Below are 15,941 nucleotides of genomic sequence, written 5' to 3'. Positions count from 1 at the left end.
AACCTAGAATGCTGTTCCACTGAAATCAGAAAATTGAACTTCTTTAAAACAGTCCGGTTTTCTTGTGCAACTTCCCAGTCCTCCTTTAAATATTGCTGGGACATATTTTTAACTTTTTCACATCACTCCACTGTCTTCCTCTAATTTCTATTCCCTGCTTTTGCCTTTCATGGTAACCTGTTCAACGTCCCACACCCTTAGTCCCTCCTGTAACTTTCATTTCTCTATCTCTCACTGCTACTTGTCTTGCTGTTTTGCATTTTGCAACATTTCGTAATGGCCTCCTTATAGTACACTTTTAAAATATACCTTGTATAATTTTCTAGTTATAATCACTCTAGTCCGACTGAACTAGTTTACTGTTGTAATGCTTGAATGCCTGTGGCTCAGGTCATGGCTGAAAAGGGACTTCAGACCAGCCTGCCCACCTGATTTAACTAAGTGTTTTTAACTCGTGTGAAGCATGCAATATGTTGCCTGATGTGTTATTTTGTGTTTGTGTTCCAGCTTGGGCACGGGCTGCTGCTGCGTTGATGATTATTGGCTTCATCATCCTGCTCGTCTGTTTTTTCATGTCCTTTGTTGCCCTTTGCAGTCCTAATTTTCCACTGATGAGACTAATTGGTGCTCTTCTAATTCTTGCTGGTAAGTATATATACACCACTTCATGCTGGTGACTTGACTGCTTTGTGTCTGTGACCTTTTCTGTATGATTACACAGTTACAGTGAGAAGCTGAACAAGTTGTGGCAGCCAGCTCCCAACTGTCTGAATTGTATGTAGTTGGTAGCACCTCTGTCCATATCTGCCCATTTTCAAATATGGCCATGATGTTGTTAGTATAATAGAAACTGGCACACAGTTGATCTACAGTTCTGTCAGTTGTCTTGGAGTTTTTAAGCTGTTTTCTGTGATCTGGAGGTGCAAGGTTTGATTCCCTCAGCCTCCATTGCCTAACGGTGTGACTTTGAGCAGGTCACTTAACCAGACACCGTTCCTAGGCTGTTTGAGGAAAGGTTGATGGAGGTGACTGCTCTACCCTGGAAACAAATACAAATAAAATAAAGTAAGCACAAGGACAGTTCATTTTGCTTTTGTGTAGTATTGTAATGAAAAATACACCGATTTTTCTTTTCTAGACTTTTATTATTGCAAGGAATTGAGGATATCCTATGGCTAGGCTTGTAGCCTAGTACACACCTATGAACCTATGAATTCTGAGGTTTGATTTTTTTTTTTCACGGTATGTTTGTAAGTAGAGAATAGTGAATGAAGTTGTGGTCATTACATTTTTATACAACCTGAGAGGTGATTTTTGTCATTAAAATCCTAATTGGTGTACCTGGTCTTCAGACGGCTGTTCAATAATAGTTTTATTACTACAGCGGATTTGTAGGCGTTTGTGTGTGTGTGTACACTGGATATAAAAAGTGTACACACCCCTGTTAAAATGCCAATTTTTTGTGATATAAGCAAAATGAGACCACAATAAATTATTTCAAAACTTTTCCCACCTTTAATGTGACCTATAACCTGTACAATTCAATTGAAAAACAAATCTGGTAGGGGAAAAATATAAACAATAAAAAAAAAAGTAGAATATGCTAGTTGCATAAGTGTGCACACCTTTAAACTAATACTTTGTTGAAGCACCTTTTGATTTAATTACAGCATTCAGTCTTCTTGGGTACACACCTGCCATCAATTAGAGACTCTGATTAACCCTAAATAAAGTTCAGCTGTCCTAGTAGGATTTTCCTGACATTTACTCACTTGCCTGCTACAGCAAAAGCCATGGTTCGCAGAAAGATTACAAATCATCAAAGGGATCTCATTGTTGAAAGGTATCAGTCAGGAGAAGGATACAAAAAAAATTTCACAGAATTGGATATACCATGGAACACAGTGAAGACAGTCATGAAAAAGTGGAGAAAATATGGGACAACAGTGATGTTGCAAAGAACATCTGGATGTCCTTCCAAAATTGATGAAAAGACAAGATGAAAACTGGTCAGGGAGGCTGCCAAGAGACCTACAGCAACACTGAAGGAGCTGCAGGAATTTTTGGCAAGTAATAGTTGTGTACTACATGTGGCAACAATCTCCCATATTCTCCATATGTTTGGACTATGGGGTAGGGTTGCAAGACAGAAGCCTTTTCTAACACAGAAAAACATCCAGGCCTGGCTAAAATTTGTAAAACAATACATCAAGTTTCCCAAAAGCATGTGGGAAATGTGTTATGGTCTGATGAGACCAAGGTTGAACTTTTGGCCACAATTCCAATATGTACGTTTTACACAAAAACAACACTTCACATCACCAAAAGAGCACCATCCCCACTGTGAAGCATGGTGGTGGTAGTATCATGCTTTGGGGTTGCTTTTCTTCAGCTGGAACTGGGGCTTTAGTTAAGGTGGAGGGAATTATGACCAGTTCCAAATACCAGTCACTTTTGGCCCAAAAGCTTCAGGCGTTTGCTAGAAAGCTGAAGATGAAGAGGAATTTCACCTTTCAACATGACAATGACCCCAAGCATACATCCAAACCAACAAAAGAATGGCTTCACCAGAAGAAAATTAAAGTTTTGGAATGGCCCAGCCAGAGCCCAGACCTAAGTCCAGTAGAAATTCTGTGGGGTGACCTGAAGAGGGCTGTGCACAAGAGATGCTCTCGCAATCTGACAGATTTGGAGCACTTTTGCAAGGAAGAGTGGGCAAATTTTGCCAAGTCAAGATGTGCCATGCTGATAGACTCCTACCCAAGACGACTGAGTGCTGTAATTAAATCAAAAGGTGCTTCAACAAAGTATTAGTTTGAGTGTGCACACGTGTGCAACCAGCTTATTGTACGTTTTATATTTTTCCCCTAACAGATTTGTTTTTCAATTTAATTGTGCATGTTATAGGTCACATTAATGGTGGGAGAAGTTTTGAAATTATTTATTGTGGTCTCATTTTTTATATCGCAGAAACCTGGCATTTTAACATGGGTGTGTACACTTTTTATATCCACTGTATGTATATATTTTTGTTTGTGTGTGCGCGCACTGCATTTTTACACACACAGTATGCATACGTACTACAGTGGTAATTATGTATGCATGTATATCACAGTTGTCAGTGGTCTGCAGTTTACAGCAGCTGCAGTAGAATGCAAAGTTTGTGTGCAGTGTGTGTGTGTGTGTGTGTGTGTGTGTGTGTGTTTATATTTTTTATAAAGTATGTATACACATGCACACAGACATGCACACACTATAGAGGGGGAGAGAGTGAGTGTATTTACGAAGTGAAAGCAAAATGTAATTTTCAAAACTGATGAAGCCCAGTTGTAAGTAGGTGAAACACTGCTACTGCACTTGTAGTATGGCCAACTTGTAGCATTTGCCAGCCATATGGCAGCAGTATAGAGCTGCTCCAACCCTTTCTTAAGAAATGCAGGTTATCACAACTTCAAAAATTTGAAAATCCATTCTCCTCAATTTAATGATTACTGAAGAGCATTTGGTATCATAATTTACAAAGAAAAAAATGCTTCAAATGACACTTTTGACTGAATGAAACTTTGAGATGTGCAGAGTGCAAACAAGCAAGTAATACATGCTATTGTAGGTTTTCTTGATTACTGTGAGGTTAAGAAACCTTCATTATTGAGACTACAGCCTTTTAAATGTGCAGAATGTTATTGTAGGCTAAAATTCATCGCTGGGTCTTAGCCTTTTACTCAGTTTTCATCTCCACCCATCTTATCTCCAACTCTCATTCCATCCTAATTTATCACTTTTTCCTTCTACGTCCATTAACCACTATATTACCTGCATTCTTAACCTTATATTTAACTATTCCAATATATTGTTGATGTATCTAGTTGTAACTTTACTTACTAATGTGTTCTGTTTATGTACATATGTGTTTTGTAATTGTTTTGTATAATCACTGAAGAATGTCCATGTACAGTTGAATTTTTGTTACCTCTGTTGTATAATTGTGGAGATTTTCTCCCAGAGCCAGTGTTAAATGGTCTTACCTCAGTCAGATTATTCTCAGCTAACAAGTGAAAGAAAGTAAAAAAAGTATGTAAATAAAGTAAATATACTTATTTTTTGATTTTATGGAAGCTGACATTCTGATGGAGAGCTGTACAAGTGGATTCAGTGAGACTCTAACTTCCCTGAAGTTCAAAGTTGAGACGTTGGGGGTGGAGCGGAGCAGATCAAATCAAAGTGACCAATTTGCTGTTGTGTTCTTGCTACAAAAGATGACAAGTCTTTGCAGTACAAGTCTTAAGATCACTTGGCATATAGAACTTTTCTGTCCCACAGTATCAGGCGTCCACCTGCTTCTTATGCTTTCTTCCTTCCTTGAAAGAAGTGCGTAGATGTAAAATGGTCCCATGCTGCCATTGTTTTATCATTATTATTATTGTTATTATTATTATTATTATTATTATTATTATTATTATTATTATTATGAAAAGATTTTATAGCTTTGGATCTTTTTAGATGAGATTTGTTTTCATTTCACGTAGTGAGACGTATTTGGCTTACATGGCTGAAGAAGTTTGGGAAAGGGTATAGTTTATGTTGTGGTGATTTAGGTCCAGTTTAATAATTATGGCCAGTGTGACCAGATAACAATAGAGCAAGCAGATTCAGCAGTGGTCAGACCATAACAAATTTTGCCTGATCTGCTTGAGTGCCAAGCTCAGCGCAAAGTTTAACCATGTTGCTAATCACCAATATACAAAGGTTCAGTTGAACTAAGTGTTTAGTTGTGTCCTGTCAGTCTCCTACAATAACACCAGACCAGACTAGGCATACCTGAAAATGTACGGTTGCAAGGTACTTAAAGCCTTGGGTGGACAAACCCCAAGAAACACCACTGTTCTTTGTACTCCTTTTAGGAGATAAACATTTTAAAGAAACTTTAATTAATTAGTTCTTCTGACATTTTGGAACCAACCACAAGAGCTAGTGAGAGGTTATTTTTCTCATTGTTATAACCTTATTTCTGCTTCATCTGCAGTCACCTCTGTTCCCATGTTATTTTCTGCACCCACCCAGTGAGACTGATGCCAGTTCCATGTCATGTTGGCAACTTGCTGGCTGCAGCAATAATGCAACTGGATTTTGAGCCCAAATACAGTATCAGCACTGGCCCCATATAGATGTTATTCATGAGATGTCTGCTTGTCTGATGTTTTCCACCCCTAGCGCTAGTCCCTCAGGTGTTTGTACCACTTTGCTGTATGTAAGCAGCACATGGTTTCCTGATAACAGCTCTGCAGATGTCTTTTTACCAGTAGTCATTGTTTAACATGTTAGTGTCAGCGCCACCTACTTCACAGACATTTTCCCTTATAGACACTGTTTGTTGTTCCTTTTAAGAATTTGGCTTATTTCTTCCTAGGTCTTCAGCCCAAAAATCTGTTACTCAGATGGCTTCTTCCTGGTAGTCACAGAGGTCACTTCTCCAGCACCATCTCCTTCTTGACTCAGATTAACTCCCCGGTCCCTCATATTAAGAAAGCAGTACAGCAACAGAGAGTGAAGTCTCACTTTCCAGAACCTAAAAGACCCAGAAAACATGGCACTGGATCATGTTTCTGGGGATATGTGGATGAGGAAGGGGTGCTCCTCCTAGTCAGTCTCCTTCAGGGGACCCCAAGTTCAGAGAAGTTGTCTGGCTATCATTTGGGGGTGCCACAAAGACTTTTTCATTTATTTTCTTTACTCTCTTAATCCTCAGTGAGCTAGCAAACAAGCTGCCCTTACCATTGGTAGACACTTTTAGAGATGTTCTCATGTGTGTTTAGGAACATCCTGATGTTGTGGTCCCAGTCCACCATAAAGCTTGACCCCATGCTTCGTTCCACCCCAAGGGGGCTGGTTGGCATAAAGGTTAAGGTGCTTATCTCATAGACACAAAGTACAGAGTTTGAGTCTAACCTTTGAGGAAATTTGGCTAGGCTTAAAATGGCCAACTAGGGCAGCTAACCTAGTACTTTACCTGTGCACGTGACTGTCTCCTCACTGACCCTAATACACCAAATGTAGTCATTGAGCATCAGCCATTCATCTTCCAGACAAAAATCAGAATTTCTAGACAGGCTTTGCAAAGCCTTTATTCACATCGTTCTTGAAGGAGTTAACAACATTCATGCATTTTCAGAGAGACAATCTAACATTCATGCGTTTCTAGAGAGAGATTTTTTTGATGAAATGGAGTGTACTGCAGTGAGTGATAGCTCTTTAAAAGAGATCCATGCCTACCTAGTGGTCCATCTGTACAACTCAGTGGACAGGACTGCCAGGAATTTTTATTTGCCAGTACTTCTGACTCCTCTTCACCCTCTCCTGCTAAAGATTCTAAAGCAACCCTTATTGATTTCCCCATTCAGAGAATCTTATTTTTGGTGTACAGATAGACTTCATGACTAACAAGAGGCAGACCCTTAATGCTGTGGGGATGAGATTCCTCCTTCACAGTACACCCATGGAAAGATTCAGGTGAGTCATTGGAGGCCTTGGATCTGTTTAAAACCTGCAGCTTCTGACTGGCATCCCTCTCCAGCTTGGATCTAGTATGGATGCTGATCCAAATGCTGAGACCTTTGGTGGTCTTAGACTGCTGCAGGCAACCTGAAGGAAGTCCACATAAGTCCTGATTCCATCCTTATCACCTGTTGAAGGTGGTCAGAGTAAAGTGATGATTCCAAATTCCATTCACTGTAATAGCGACTATTCCAGATTCTTTTCAAGTTCCAGAGAAGATGAGGGATCTCTGACCCATTGTGGACTTTAGTGGTCTCAGTTGTTTTACCTTGGAAGAGTCTGTGTGCATCCCTTGTTAACACTTCCGATGCCTGGGTATGTTTATTGGGCCTTCAAGACACTTAAGGCAAAGAGAGCAAGACAATTGAGAAGGCTTCTGCATCTCTTTATAAGTGACAGTCAGGGAGATTTCCCATATTGTTTAGTGTTTAGGATTCCTTGTGTTCATCCAAACAGACTGAGTTTTAAGGCTATTAGCTGTTAACAAGCCGATTCCTGTACTCTAGGGTTTGATTTCCTCGGTCTTCTTCACCAAACTCTGAATCCTGCAGTCTAAGGTTTGATTCTCTCAGTCTTAGTCTGCCTAGTGTGCGACTCTGAGCAAATTACTTAACCAGACACTGCCTTTGAGCAGCTGGGAAATTGGGCTACAAGCATCACATGTCTAGTAACTACCTTTGAACTATAAGATATTCTTCGTGTTTCACTGTTGCAGTCATCACATTTGGGTTATCCCTGCCAGGGTAGCCCTCTGACGTCCCGAATACCAGAGGCTTAGTATTTCTGTGTTGGTTGCCAACCCTGGGCCTAAGAAATTCAAGTTGTTTTTGAAAGAACGGTAGTCGTGAAAGAAGACGTCTGTTTGTGTCAAGATTCGGTAGTGCAAAGGACTTCCTCGGAAGCTGGTGCCTGCTCAGCGGCTCCGGACCCATCCATGGTAGAGATGACCGCAGGATCCTTAGTCAAAGAAGAGTTTTGAGGCATATCGGACTCCAAAAGGGTCTTGGTAGTGGCCTACGAATCAACAGAAGCGGGCATCATGGGCTGCAAAAGCGCCTCACTGAGTACCGGAGGACTGATTACTAGCTTAACGGAAGCATCGTCTGTAGGTTTGGACCTATGCGGTCTGCCTATGTCTTTAACTTTGTTTTTTTGGAAGATCTGCCGTTGGATGGCTTACCAAAGCCATATCAGAATTCGAAGACTAAACAAAAATATCTGGCTACAATAAGGGCCCGATGATGGATAGTTCTGGCATTGAATAAAGCACAGAAGCGACAACGGGGAACATTGTGGTCTGGGCCTAAACAACTGATGCAGTAAGAGTTGAAGTTTCGGTGTGGTATTTGCTTTCCACAGGCGAGACAATTGTTAAGTTTTTCTGACCTCGGTTAGTGCAAGAAAAAAGGATCCCCAATGGGGTGCTTAGCTTTAGAAGACTTCAACTTCAATTCGGAGACTGGCACTCATGCGAACTGCTTCTGCTTCAGTCTCCACAGCAAGAAAGACTGATGTAATGGCGTCGGCTGCCTTACTTTATACTACTGACGACCTGACATCAGTCCTCAAGCAACAGCAACCGACGCAGAAATACTAAGCCTCTGGTATTCATGCTGGCCGAGGGCTACCCTGGCAGGGATAACCCAAATGTGATGACTGCAACAGTGAATACTCTAACATCTACAGTTATGGTAAGTGTACACATCTGTACTTTCTGCATCCTTTCCTTTGACTTTGCTTACTAGATGTATACTTTGTCATGTAACATGTATTGTTAACTTACACAATTGTGCAGTGATTTGTGTGATTAAAATACTGTATTGTATGGCCTGAGTCATGACTGAAGATTGTTTGGACTAGCCCACCAACCCACTTAAAGTAATTAGTGAAGGGTGTTCATAAAGTCCATGTCAGTCCAAATCTCCCACTTGAGGTTTCAAGGTGCCGTTGTGTTCTTTTGTTAGGATGAGTGATTGGTAACTGCCAACTAGGAACAGTCTCTCATTAGGCAATGGGAGAATCTGCTTTACATTTTTCTATGGTTGCTGAAATCACTGTCGACATTACAAAGATGTCCTTTCTTAGTCACTGTTGCAGTATTGTTTACAATAGGTATATCCTGTTGAGGATAGCCGTATGTCCAGTCAGTTTACCAAAGTCTGGGCCCTTCCAAGTGACATACGTCAGACATATGTCTGCATCTGAGGTGTAAGGTACATATGTGATGCGAGTGCCGAATCCTCAACTTTGCAGCCAGTCCAAACACAGCGTTTTGAAGTTGATCTGAAAATCGTATGTCTTGTACAATTCTCTGAGCCGAGGGTGGTGATTCCCTCTCCACTAACTAACTTACTTGCTTGTTCCAAGGTCTTACCATCAGACAGGGATACCAGAACATGGATAAGTATGGTAAGGAGGTGTATTCCTTTCTTAGCTTTCAAGGCCATCAGTTACCAGACTCGTATAACTTGTTATGCACTTGCCCTTCTTAAAAAAAATGGGGGGGGGGTGTTAATTGACATGACTGAATCTAACTCTAAAGCTTTAGCCCTTTTTTTTGTATGACAAGGGCCCAGCACTCGGTGAAGACTGTCAATGCTGTAGAAAGACCAAACGGCACAAGTAGCACACCATTCTGTGAAATGCAGATGTGATGGTGCTGATGCTTCATCTAGGGCATCTGCATCAGGATCTCTCAGGAGATATTCCTCGCTTTCATTACAATCCATTCCTGAGGATGTGAAGGCAAAGTTATTAGACTCTCATTTAAACACCCAAAATGTATTTGGTTCTACTGCTGCAGATCTCTTTAAAACTTTGCAAGACAATGTGAAGGTTATGCAGGACTTTAAACAAGTCTTCCTCTCACCTATTCCTAAATACCAAAGGACTTACCCCTCAAAGATACCTTTTGTGCATAAATAACATAAGTAGCCTGTGAAGGGTAAAAAGACCTCCTAAAAGGGGTTTCTGTGAGAAACCTGGTCAGGATTCCAGGAGTCCAAAAGTCTTTCTTTCTGGATAAATCAACTGATATTTGACAATCATCCCGCTCTCTCTTCCTTTAGCCAGATGTTCATCGTGCATTACAGCTGCAGTAATTACATATGGGTTTTCAGCCGGCAGGCGGTCCCTCGGTCGGCCGAATTCCAAAGTCTTGGTCCGGCGTCGGTTGTTGTCGCGTACTCTTCTGACGTCAGGAAGGCTAGAGTATAAAAGACACAGCCGACGCCATCTTCTTCAGTCTTTTTTGCCGCGCGGTGCCCGAAGCAGTTCGCAAGTGCCGGTCGGCCAGCTCCTGAATTACGAAAGAATTTCGGAACCGAAGTCTTCATTAAAGCTAAGTACCCGTTGGGAACCTTTTCTTGCCTCAGACCGATGTCAGAAAAAGTTAATAATTGTATTTCTTGTGGGAAGCAAATACCGCATAAGGATTTCCATTCCCTTTGCATACCTTGTTTGGGCCCAGACCACGACGTCTCGGGCTGCCGCTTTTGTGCTACCTTCAATAAACGCACTATCAAGCGTCGGGCGGAGTTCGCCCAACACTATTTTGGCAAAGCGTTTAATTATAAAATGTCATCGGATACTCCGACTACCGCTATGTCCAGAAAACGCAAAGAAAAGGACCGTCAGTCGAGAACTGCGGTCTCCACCGATACCACGCCGAAACAAGCTCCACGTGGGCCGGTTCTCAGTGAGACGCCTTTGCAGTCCCTGACTACCGACGACACTCCCTCGGCGGGGTCTTCTGTACCTGAGACCGCTGGTTCTTCGGTCCTTTCCCAAACTACTACCGAAGCTCCTGTTCATGTCGAACCCACCAATGTGGATAGATCTACATCCACCCATGGTGTATTTAGGCCTTCATCTTCATTCTCCATCAAGGCCTTTACAAAGGCCAAATCAGCCAAGCATCTATCTAGGCCTGCCTCACAAGGCCCAAGACCTGGGCCCACGCCTAAGAAGCACATGCTTAAAATGGCTGAAGACCTGATCACTCTTATCAGAGGCTCACAGGCCCCTCCGGACAAGAGACCCAGAGTAGAGGAGGATTCTCCTCCTTCTGACCAAGAATCCATTTTATCAGAACATTCTGATGCTGAAGAACAGTCTTATTTACCTTTTGAGGATTCGGATGCAGAGCAGTCCATTCCTTCTGTATCCCCCCCTGAGGATTTTTCCTTTGGGGAAACTTTACACTCCTTGAGAGAGCACTTCCATTGGGAAGGCCAAGACTTTTCAGACTCCAAGAAAAGACTTAGGGAATTCCTCTGGTTACCTCAGCATAGACCTCTGGCTATTCCTCCTGTTTTGGAGGTTTTGGATGATGTATACTCGGAGGCCTGTTTAAATCCTGATTCTCTGCCTCCTGCACCAGTTAAGCCGGATAGGTATTACAGAGTTCCTAATTCTCATCAGTTCCTCTATAAAGGCCATAACGCAGACCCTGAAACTATTTCTCAAGGCCCTAAAGGAATTAAGGCTTCCACGGCCAAGAATCCACTACCTTCGGAAAGGGAATCTAGATCACTAGAAAGGTGGGGTAAGAAGGTTTACACCTCGGCCACCCTTGCCATGAGGGCCTTAAACTGCCAGTTTCATATGATTAAATATCAGCAATTTCTGTTATCACAATTAAAAACAAGAATGTCACAACCTGAACAACCAGATTTAAAAGAGTTGCAGGATATGATGCATAGTGCTGAGTAAGTGGGCAAGCACACCTTACAATGTGGTTATGATGCACTAGAGGCCTCCAGCAGATCAGCCGCCACTGGAGCAGTCATTCGCAGACATGCATGGCTAAGGGAACAAAATCTTCCAGATCAGGTGAAAGCAAAAATTCTGGATGCACCCTTACATAAGGATGTTCTTTTTGGTGGTAATGCTGAGGATATTTTACGTAAAATGGAAGAAAAGGCAAAATCTATGCAAACTGTCAAAGCTTTCTTACAGGTTCAGCCACCAAGGTTCAGCAGGAATTGGCCGTCAAAAAACTGGTCCTTTCCAACCACTGACAAAGCCCAAAGGGGCAGATACAGACGCAGAAGGGGCAGAGGACAACCCCAAGGATCCTACAGAGGCAAACAATGGCAATCACCAACACCAAGAAGTGGTGACGACAGTGCACAGCAGTACAGGAAGCAAACTCAATGACTCCCTCATTTCCATGCCAAGCAGAATTCAACTGGCAGCACCTTTGGGAGGAAAACTGGCACTATTTGCAAACAATTGGCATATTGTCACAACAGATAAATGGATTCTGGACATAATAAACAGAGGCTACAAATTTCATTTCCACACTCTTCCAAAAATGAGAGGCATGCCAAACCTACCACAAAATCAAAGGGTAGAGGCACAACTACAAATCGCAAAGCTCCTAAACATGAGGGCTATACAAAAGGTACCTATGCACCAACAAGCACAAGGTTTTTATTCAAGGCTTTTTCTGGTGCCAAGAAAAGGAAGCGACTGGAGACCCATTCTGGACTTATTCATTCTCAACACATTTCTTCTAGTGCCAAAATTCAAGATGCTCACATTACAGCAACTCCTTCCCATGCTGGGCAAGGGGTTTTGGCTGGTAACATTGGACCTCAAGGAGGCATACCTGCATGTCCCAATCAGACAAAGTTGCAGAAGATACCTCAGATTTCTTGCAGGTTCAAATCACTATCAATTCTCTGCATTGCCCTTTGGCTTATCTACTGCCCAGAGTATTCACCAAGTGCCTGGCATCAGTGATTGCATACTGCAGACTTCAAGGGATACAAATTTACCCTTATCTGGACGACTGCCTGATCCAAGCAGACAGCAAACTCGTACTTCTCAAACATCTGGCATATGTGACACGCTTACTGATTTCTCTGGGATACACCATCAACAAGGAGAAATCAAAACTAACACCCTCTCAGAAAATTACCTTCCTGGGTGCCAACTTGGACACAAACACCCAGATGGCTTACCTAACAACAGAAAAACAAGGGCAACTATCTCATTACTTCAAAATGCTTGCAAAAAGTACCAGGCTTACTGCAAGGAAAATCCTGCAGGCTCTGGGATTCATGGCATCTTGCATTCTTCTAATCCCATGTGCAAAGCTGCACGAGGAAACTTCAATGGTACCTAAAAAATCTATGGTCTCAACACAGTCACAGCTTAGAAGTGGAGATTCCAATAATTCCCTGTCTACAAAAGGAATTCATATGGTGGGCCCAAGCATGCCAAGTAAACAAAGGCCTCCCATTCTGCAAGCCTCAAGCTACACAAGTCATAACCACAGACGCCTCAGACTACGCCTGGGGGGCGCACATGAAGGACAGGTGCATTCAGGGCAGATGGCACAAAACAGAAAAGCACCTTCACATCAATCAAAAAGAAATGCTGGCAGTAATAAATGCAATTTCAGCGTTCAGAGAATTCCTGCATCCAGGACAGCTGCTCATAAGAACAGACAACACCACAGTAATGTGGTACATAAACAAACAAGGAGGGACTCATTCATACCCCTTGTGCAGACTAACCATGACTCTTTGGAATCTAGCTCTGGAAAGACAAATAGAACTCCAGGCTCAGTACCTACCAGGAATGGAAAACACACTGGCAGACACTCTGAGCAGGCATATGACAGACCCTCACGAATGGAAGCTACATCCACACGTATTCACAGAGATTGTTCAAGAGTGGGGAAGGCCAGACATAGACCTTTTTGCCTCCCACAAAAATCATCAATTAAAACACTTTTGCTCAAGGACCTTCCACCCATAGGCTTGGAAAGTGGGCCCTTTCATTCACATGGACAACTTGGTCAGTTTATGCATTCCCACCACTACCTCTGCTGCCCAAGGTGCTTTTGAAAGCAAGAACAGACAAGCCAAGGATGATACTGATTGCTCCAGATTGGCCGAGACAACATTGGTATCCACTATTGAGGAGCCTAACACACACTCCTCCGTGGCCCCTGCCTCTAACACCTCTACTGCTGGCGCAGAACAATTTCAAAACTCTTCACAGTCAGCTGAAAACTCTCAGTCTAGCTGCATGGAAAATTCCTTAACTTCACATCAGGCACTACTCTCCAAAGAAGTGCAGGATGTCATTTTGGAGGCTAGAAGACCATCTACAAGAAAAGCTTACTCCACAAAATGGAAGCGGTTTTGCTGTTGGAATGAAGAAAGGACAGGATCCTAGAAAATTAAACCTGCCTCAGATTTTACAGTACCTAACTGAACTTTTGAGCAAGGGACTTTCCTTTTCCTCAATCAAGATACATGCCTCAGCAATATCTGCAGAATTCAATATGGATCCTCCCTTATTCTCACATCCACTACTGCGACAGTTCCTCAGAGGGGCTAAGAACATAAGGCCTCCAAGGAAACAACCAGTACCAGCTTGGGACCTTAACTATGTACTGGAAAAATTGACATTGCCTCCCTTTGAACCAGCTGCTTCAGCAGAATTACAATATTTGTCCTGGAAAACAGCTTTTCTCCTGGCCATCACTTCAGCTCGTAGGGTATCTGAGTTACAGGCCCTCATGGCGGTGCAGCCATTCCTCATATTCCATCAGGACAGGGTTTCCCTGCGTACTAACCCCTCCTTTATGCCTAAAGTAGTATCTAGGGTAGCCCTAAACCAGGCCATCCACCTTCCTACCTTCTACTCTAATCCTCAAAACAAAGGGAGAGGCTGCTTCATTCTTTAGATATCCATAGGCAGCTACGTTACTACTTGGACAGAACCAAGTCATTCAGAAAATCAGATCAACTCCTAGTTTCCTATGCTGTGGGGGGTCAAGGGAAACCTGTTACTAAACAGACCATTTCCAAGTGGATTGGTCACTGCATACGCTTTTGTTATTCCTATCATGGAAAGCTCGTACCTACTGGTATCAGATCACACTCCACTAGGGCCACAGCCACCTCTACAGCCTTCCTCAGAGGAGTGCCTACTAAAGATATCTTGGAGGCAGCCACCTGGAGTTCTGTACATACCTTCACAAAGCATTACCATCTGCCTTTATACTCCAGAACTAGAGCAGGCTTTGCCACTGCAGTTTTGCAGGGCATTCTAGCTCAACCCAGTTCCGTATAGTACCTACCACCCTATACATAGCTTAGGGATTCTACCCATATGTAATTACTGCAGCTGTAATGCACGATGAACATAGTACAGTTTTGTACCTACCATAAATGTAGATGTTCGAGGGCTATTACAGCTGCAGTACAGGTTTCCACCCTCCTTCCCCTCTTGGTAAGACCTTGGGGTTTGAATACCTATTCATACCTGCTGACTGGGTTATCCTACTATGTTTTATTTGCTTACTTTTGTGTATTACACTAATTTATGTATTGCCTTCCTTTTGGGGGCACCTGACATCTGGGGCAAGAAAGACTGAAGAAGATGGCGTCGGCTGTGTCTTTTATACTCTAGCCTTCCTGACGTCAGAAGAGTACGCGACAACAACCGACGCCGGACCAAGACTTTGGAATTCGGCCGACCGAGGGACCGCCTGCCGGCTGAAAACCCATATGTAATTACTGCAGCTGTAATAGCCCTCGAACATCTACATTTATGGTAGGTACAAAACTGTACTTTTCCTCTTGGCCAAAGGTTAACTCGGTCTTTTCACTTTTGACAACAAATCACAGCAGATTATTGCATTCTTTCCATAAACCAAAATGGTTATTACATGGCGTGGGAGTTCCTCCCTCCATTTTCAGGCATTCCTCAACCTTCCCCATACCAGTTGCTTTATTTTCCACTTGTGCTGTAGGATCTTTCTGATCAAGTTGTCCATGTCAGTGAGGCAGGGGCTTCTACTCCAGGATGTTTTTCTTCTCATGAAGGAGGGTTCTTCTAGACCCATTCTAGACCTCTCCTTTTACAACACCTTTCTGAAAGCTCTTTCTTTCAAGATATTAACTCTTTCCTTTGCTGCTTCTTCAGGATTTGTGGTTTCTTTGCATGTAAACGATGCATATCTCCATATTTCCATTCAGTATCTCTTCAGGAACTTTTCATGTTTCTCTGTATCTTGCATTCAGTTATCTGCTTGCTGCTTCGTCTTTGGTTTTTCTGCAGCACTGATGGTCTTTACCAAGTGCCTGGCCCCAGTCATAGCCTTTTGCAGACTCCGTGGCATTCAGGTGTTTCCTTACTTAGATAACCTTCTTATACAGGCTACCTTTCATTAGGTTCTTCTGTAGGACTAGAATTCACCATGCTTTTTGCTGTGTAGGTTTTACTCTAAACATGAAGAAATCATTTCTGACTCTGCCTCAGTACCAGGTTTTCTTAGGGTGCACATTTCAAACACTAACAATGATGGGTTTTCTTCCTTCTCCCATGATTCTCTCTCTCTCTCTCTAGTGACTTTCTTCAGT

At 42.6% G+C, this 15,941-nt stretch overlaps 1 protein-coding gene across 1 annotated transcript in view; it reads left to right on the top strand.

The window, feature by feature from the left end:
• LOC122805393 (p53 apoptosis effector related to PMP22) overlaps positions 1 to 15,941 on the top strand; it is a 301,279-nt gene that overhangs the window by 249,103 nt on the left and 36,235 nt on the right. Inside the window, exon 2 of the mRNA XM_044075500.1 lies at positions 508 to 645. Coding sequence (XP_043931435.1) covers positions 508 to 645 — 138 coding nt within the window. The remainder of the gene's footprint in view (positions 1 to 507; positions 646 to 15,941) is intronic.

Source organism: Protopterus annectens, chromosome 1.part1 (genome assembly GCF_019279795.1).
Source record: "Protopterus annectens isolate FY-2018-M chromosome 1.part1, PAN1.0, whole genome shotgun sequence".
In the NCBI taxonomy this organism is placed as follows: Eukaryota; Metazoa; Chordata; order Ceratodontiformes; family Protopteridae; genus Protopterus; species Protopterus annectens.
This window is presented reverse-complemented; position numbering and strand designations above follow the sequence as displayed.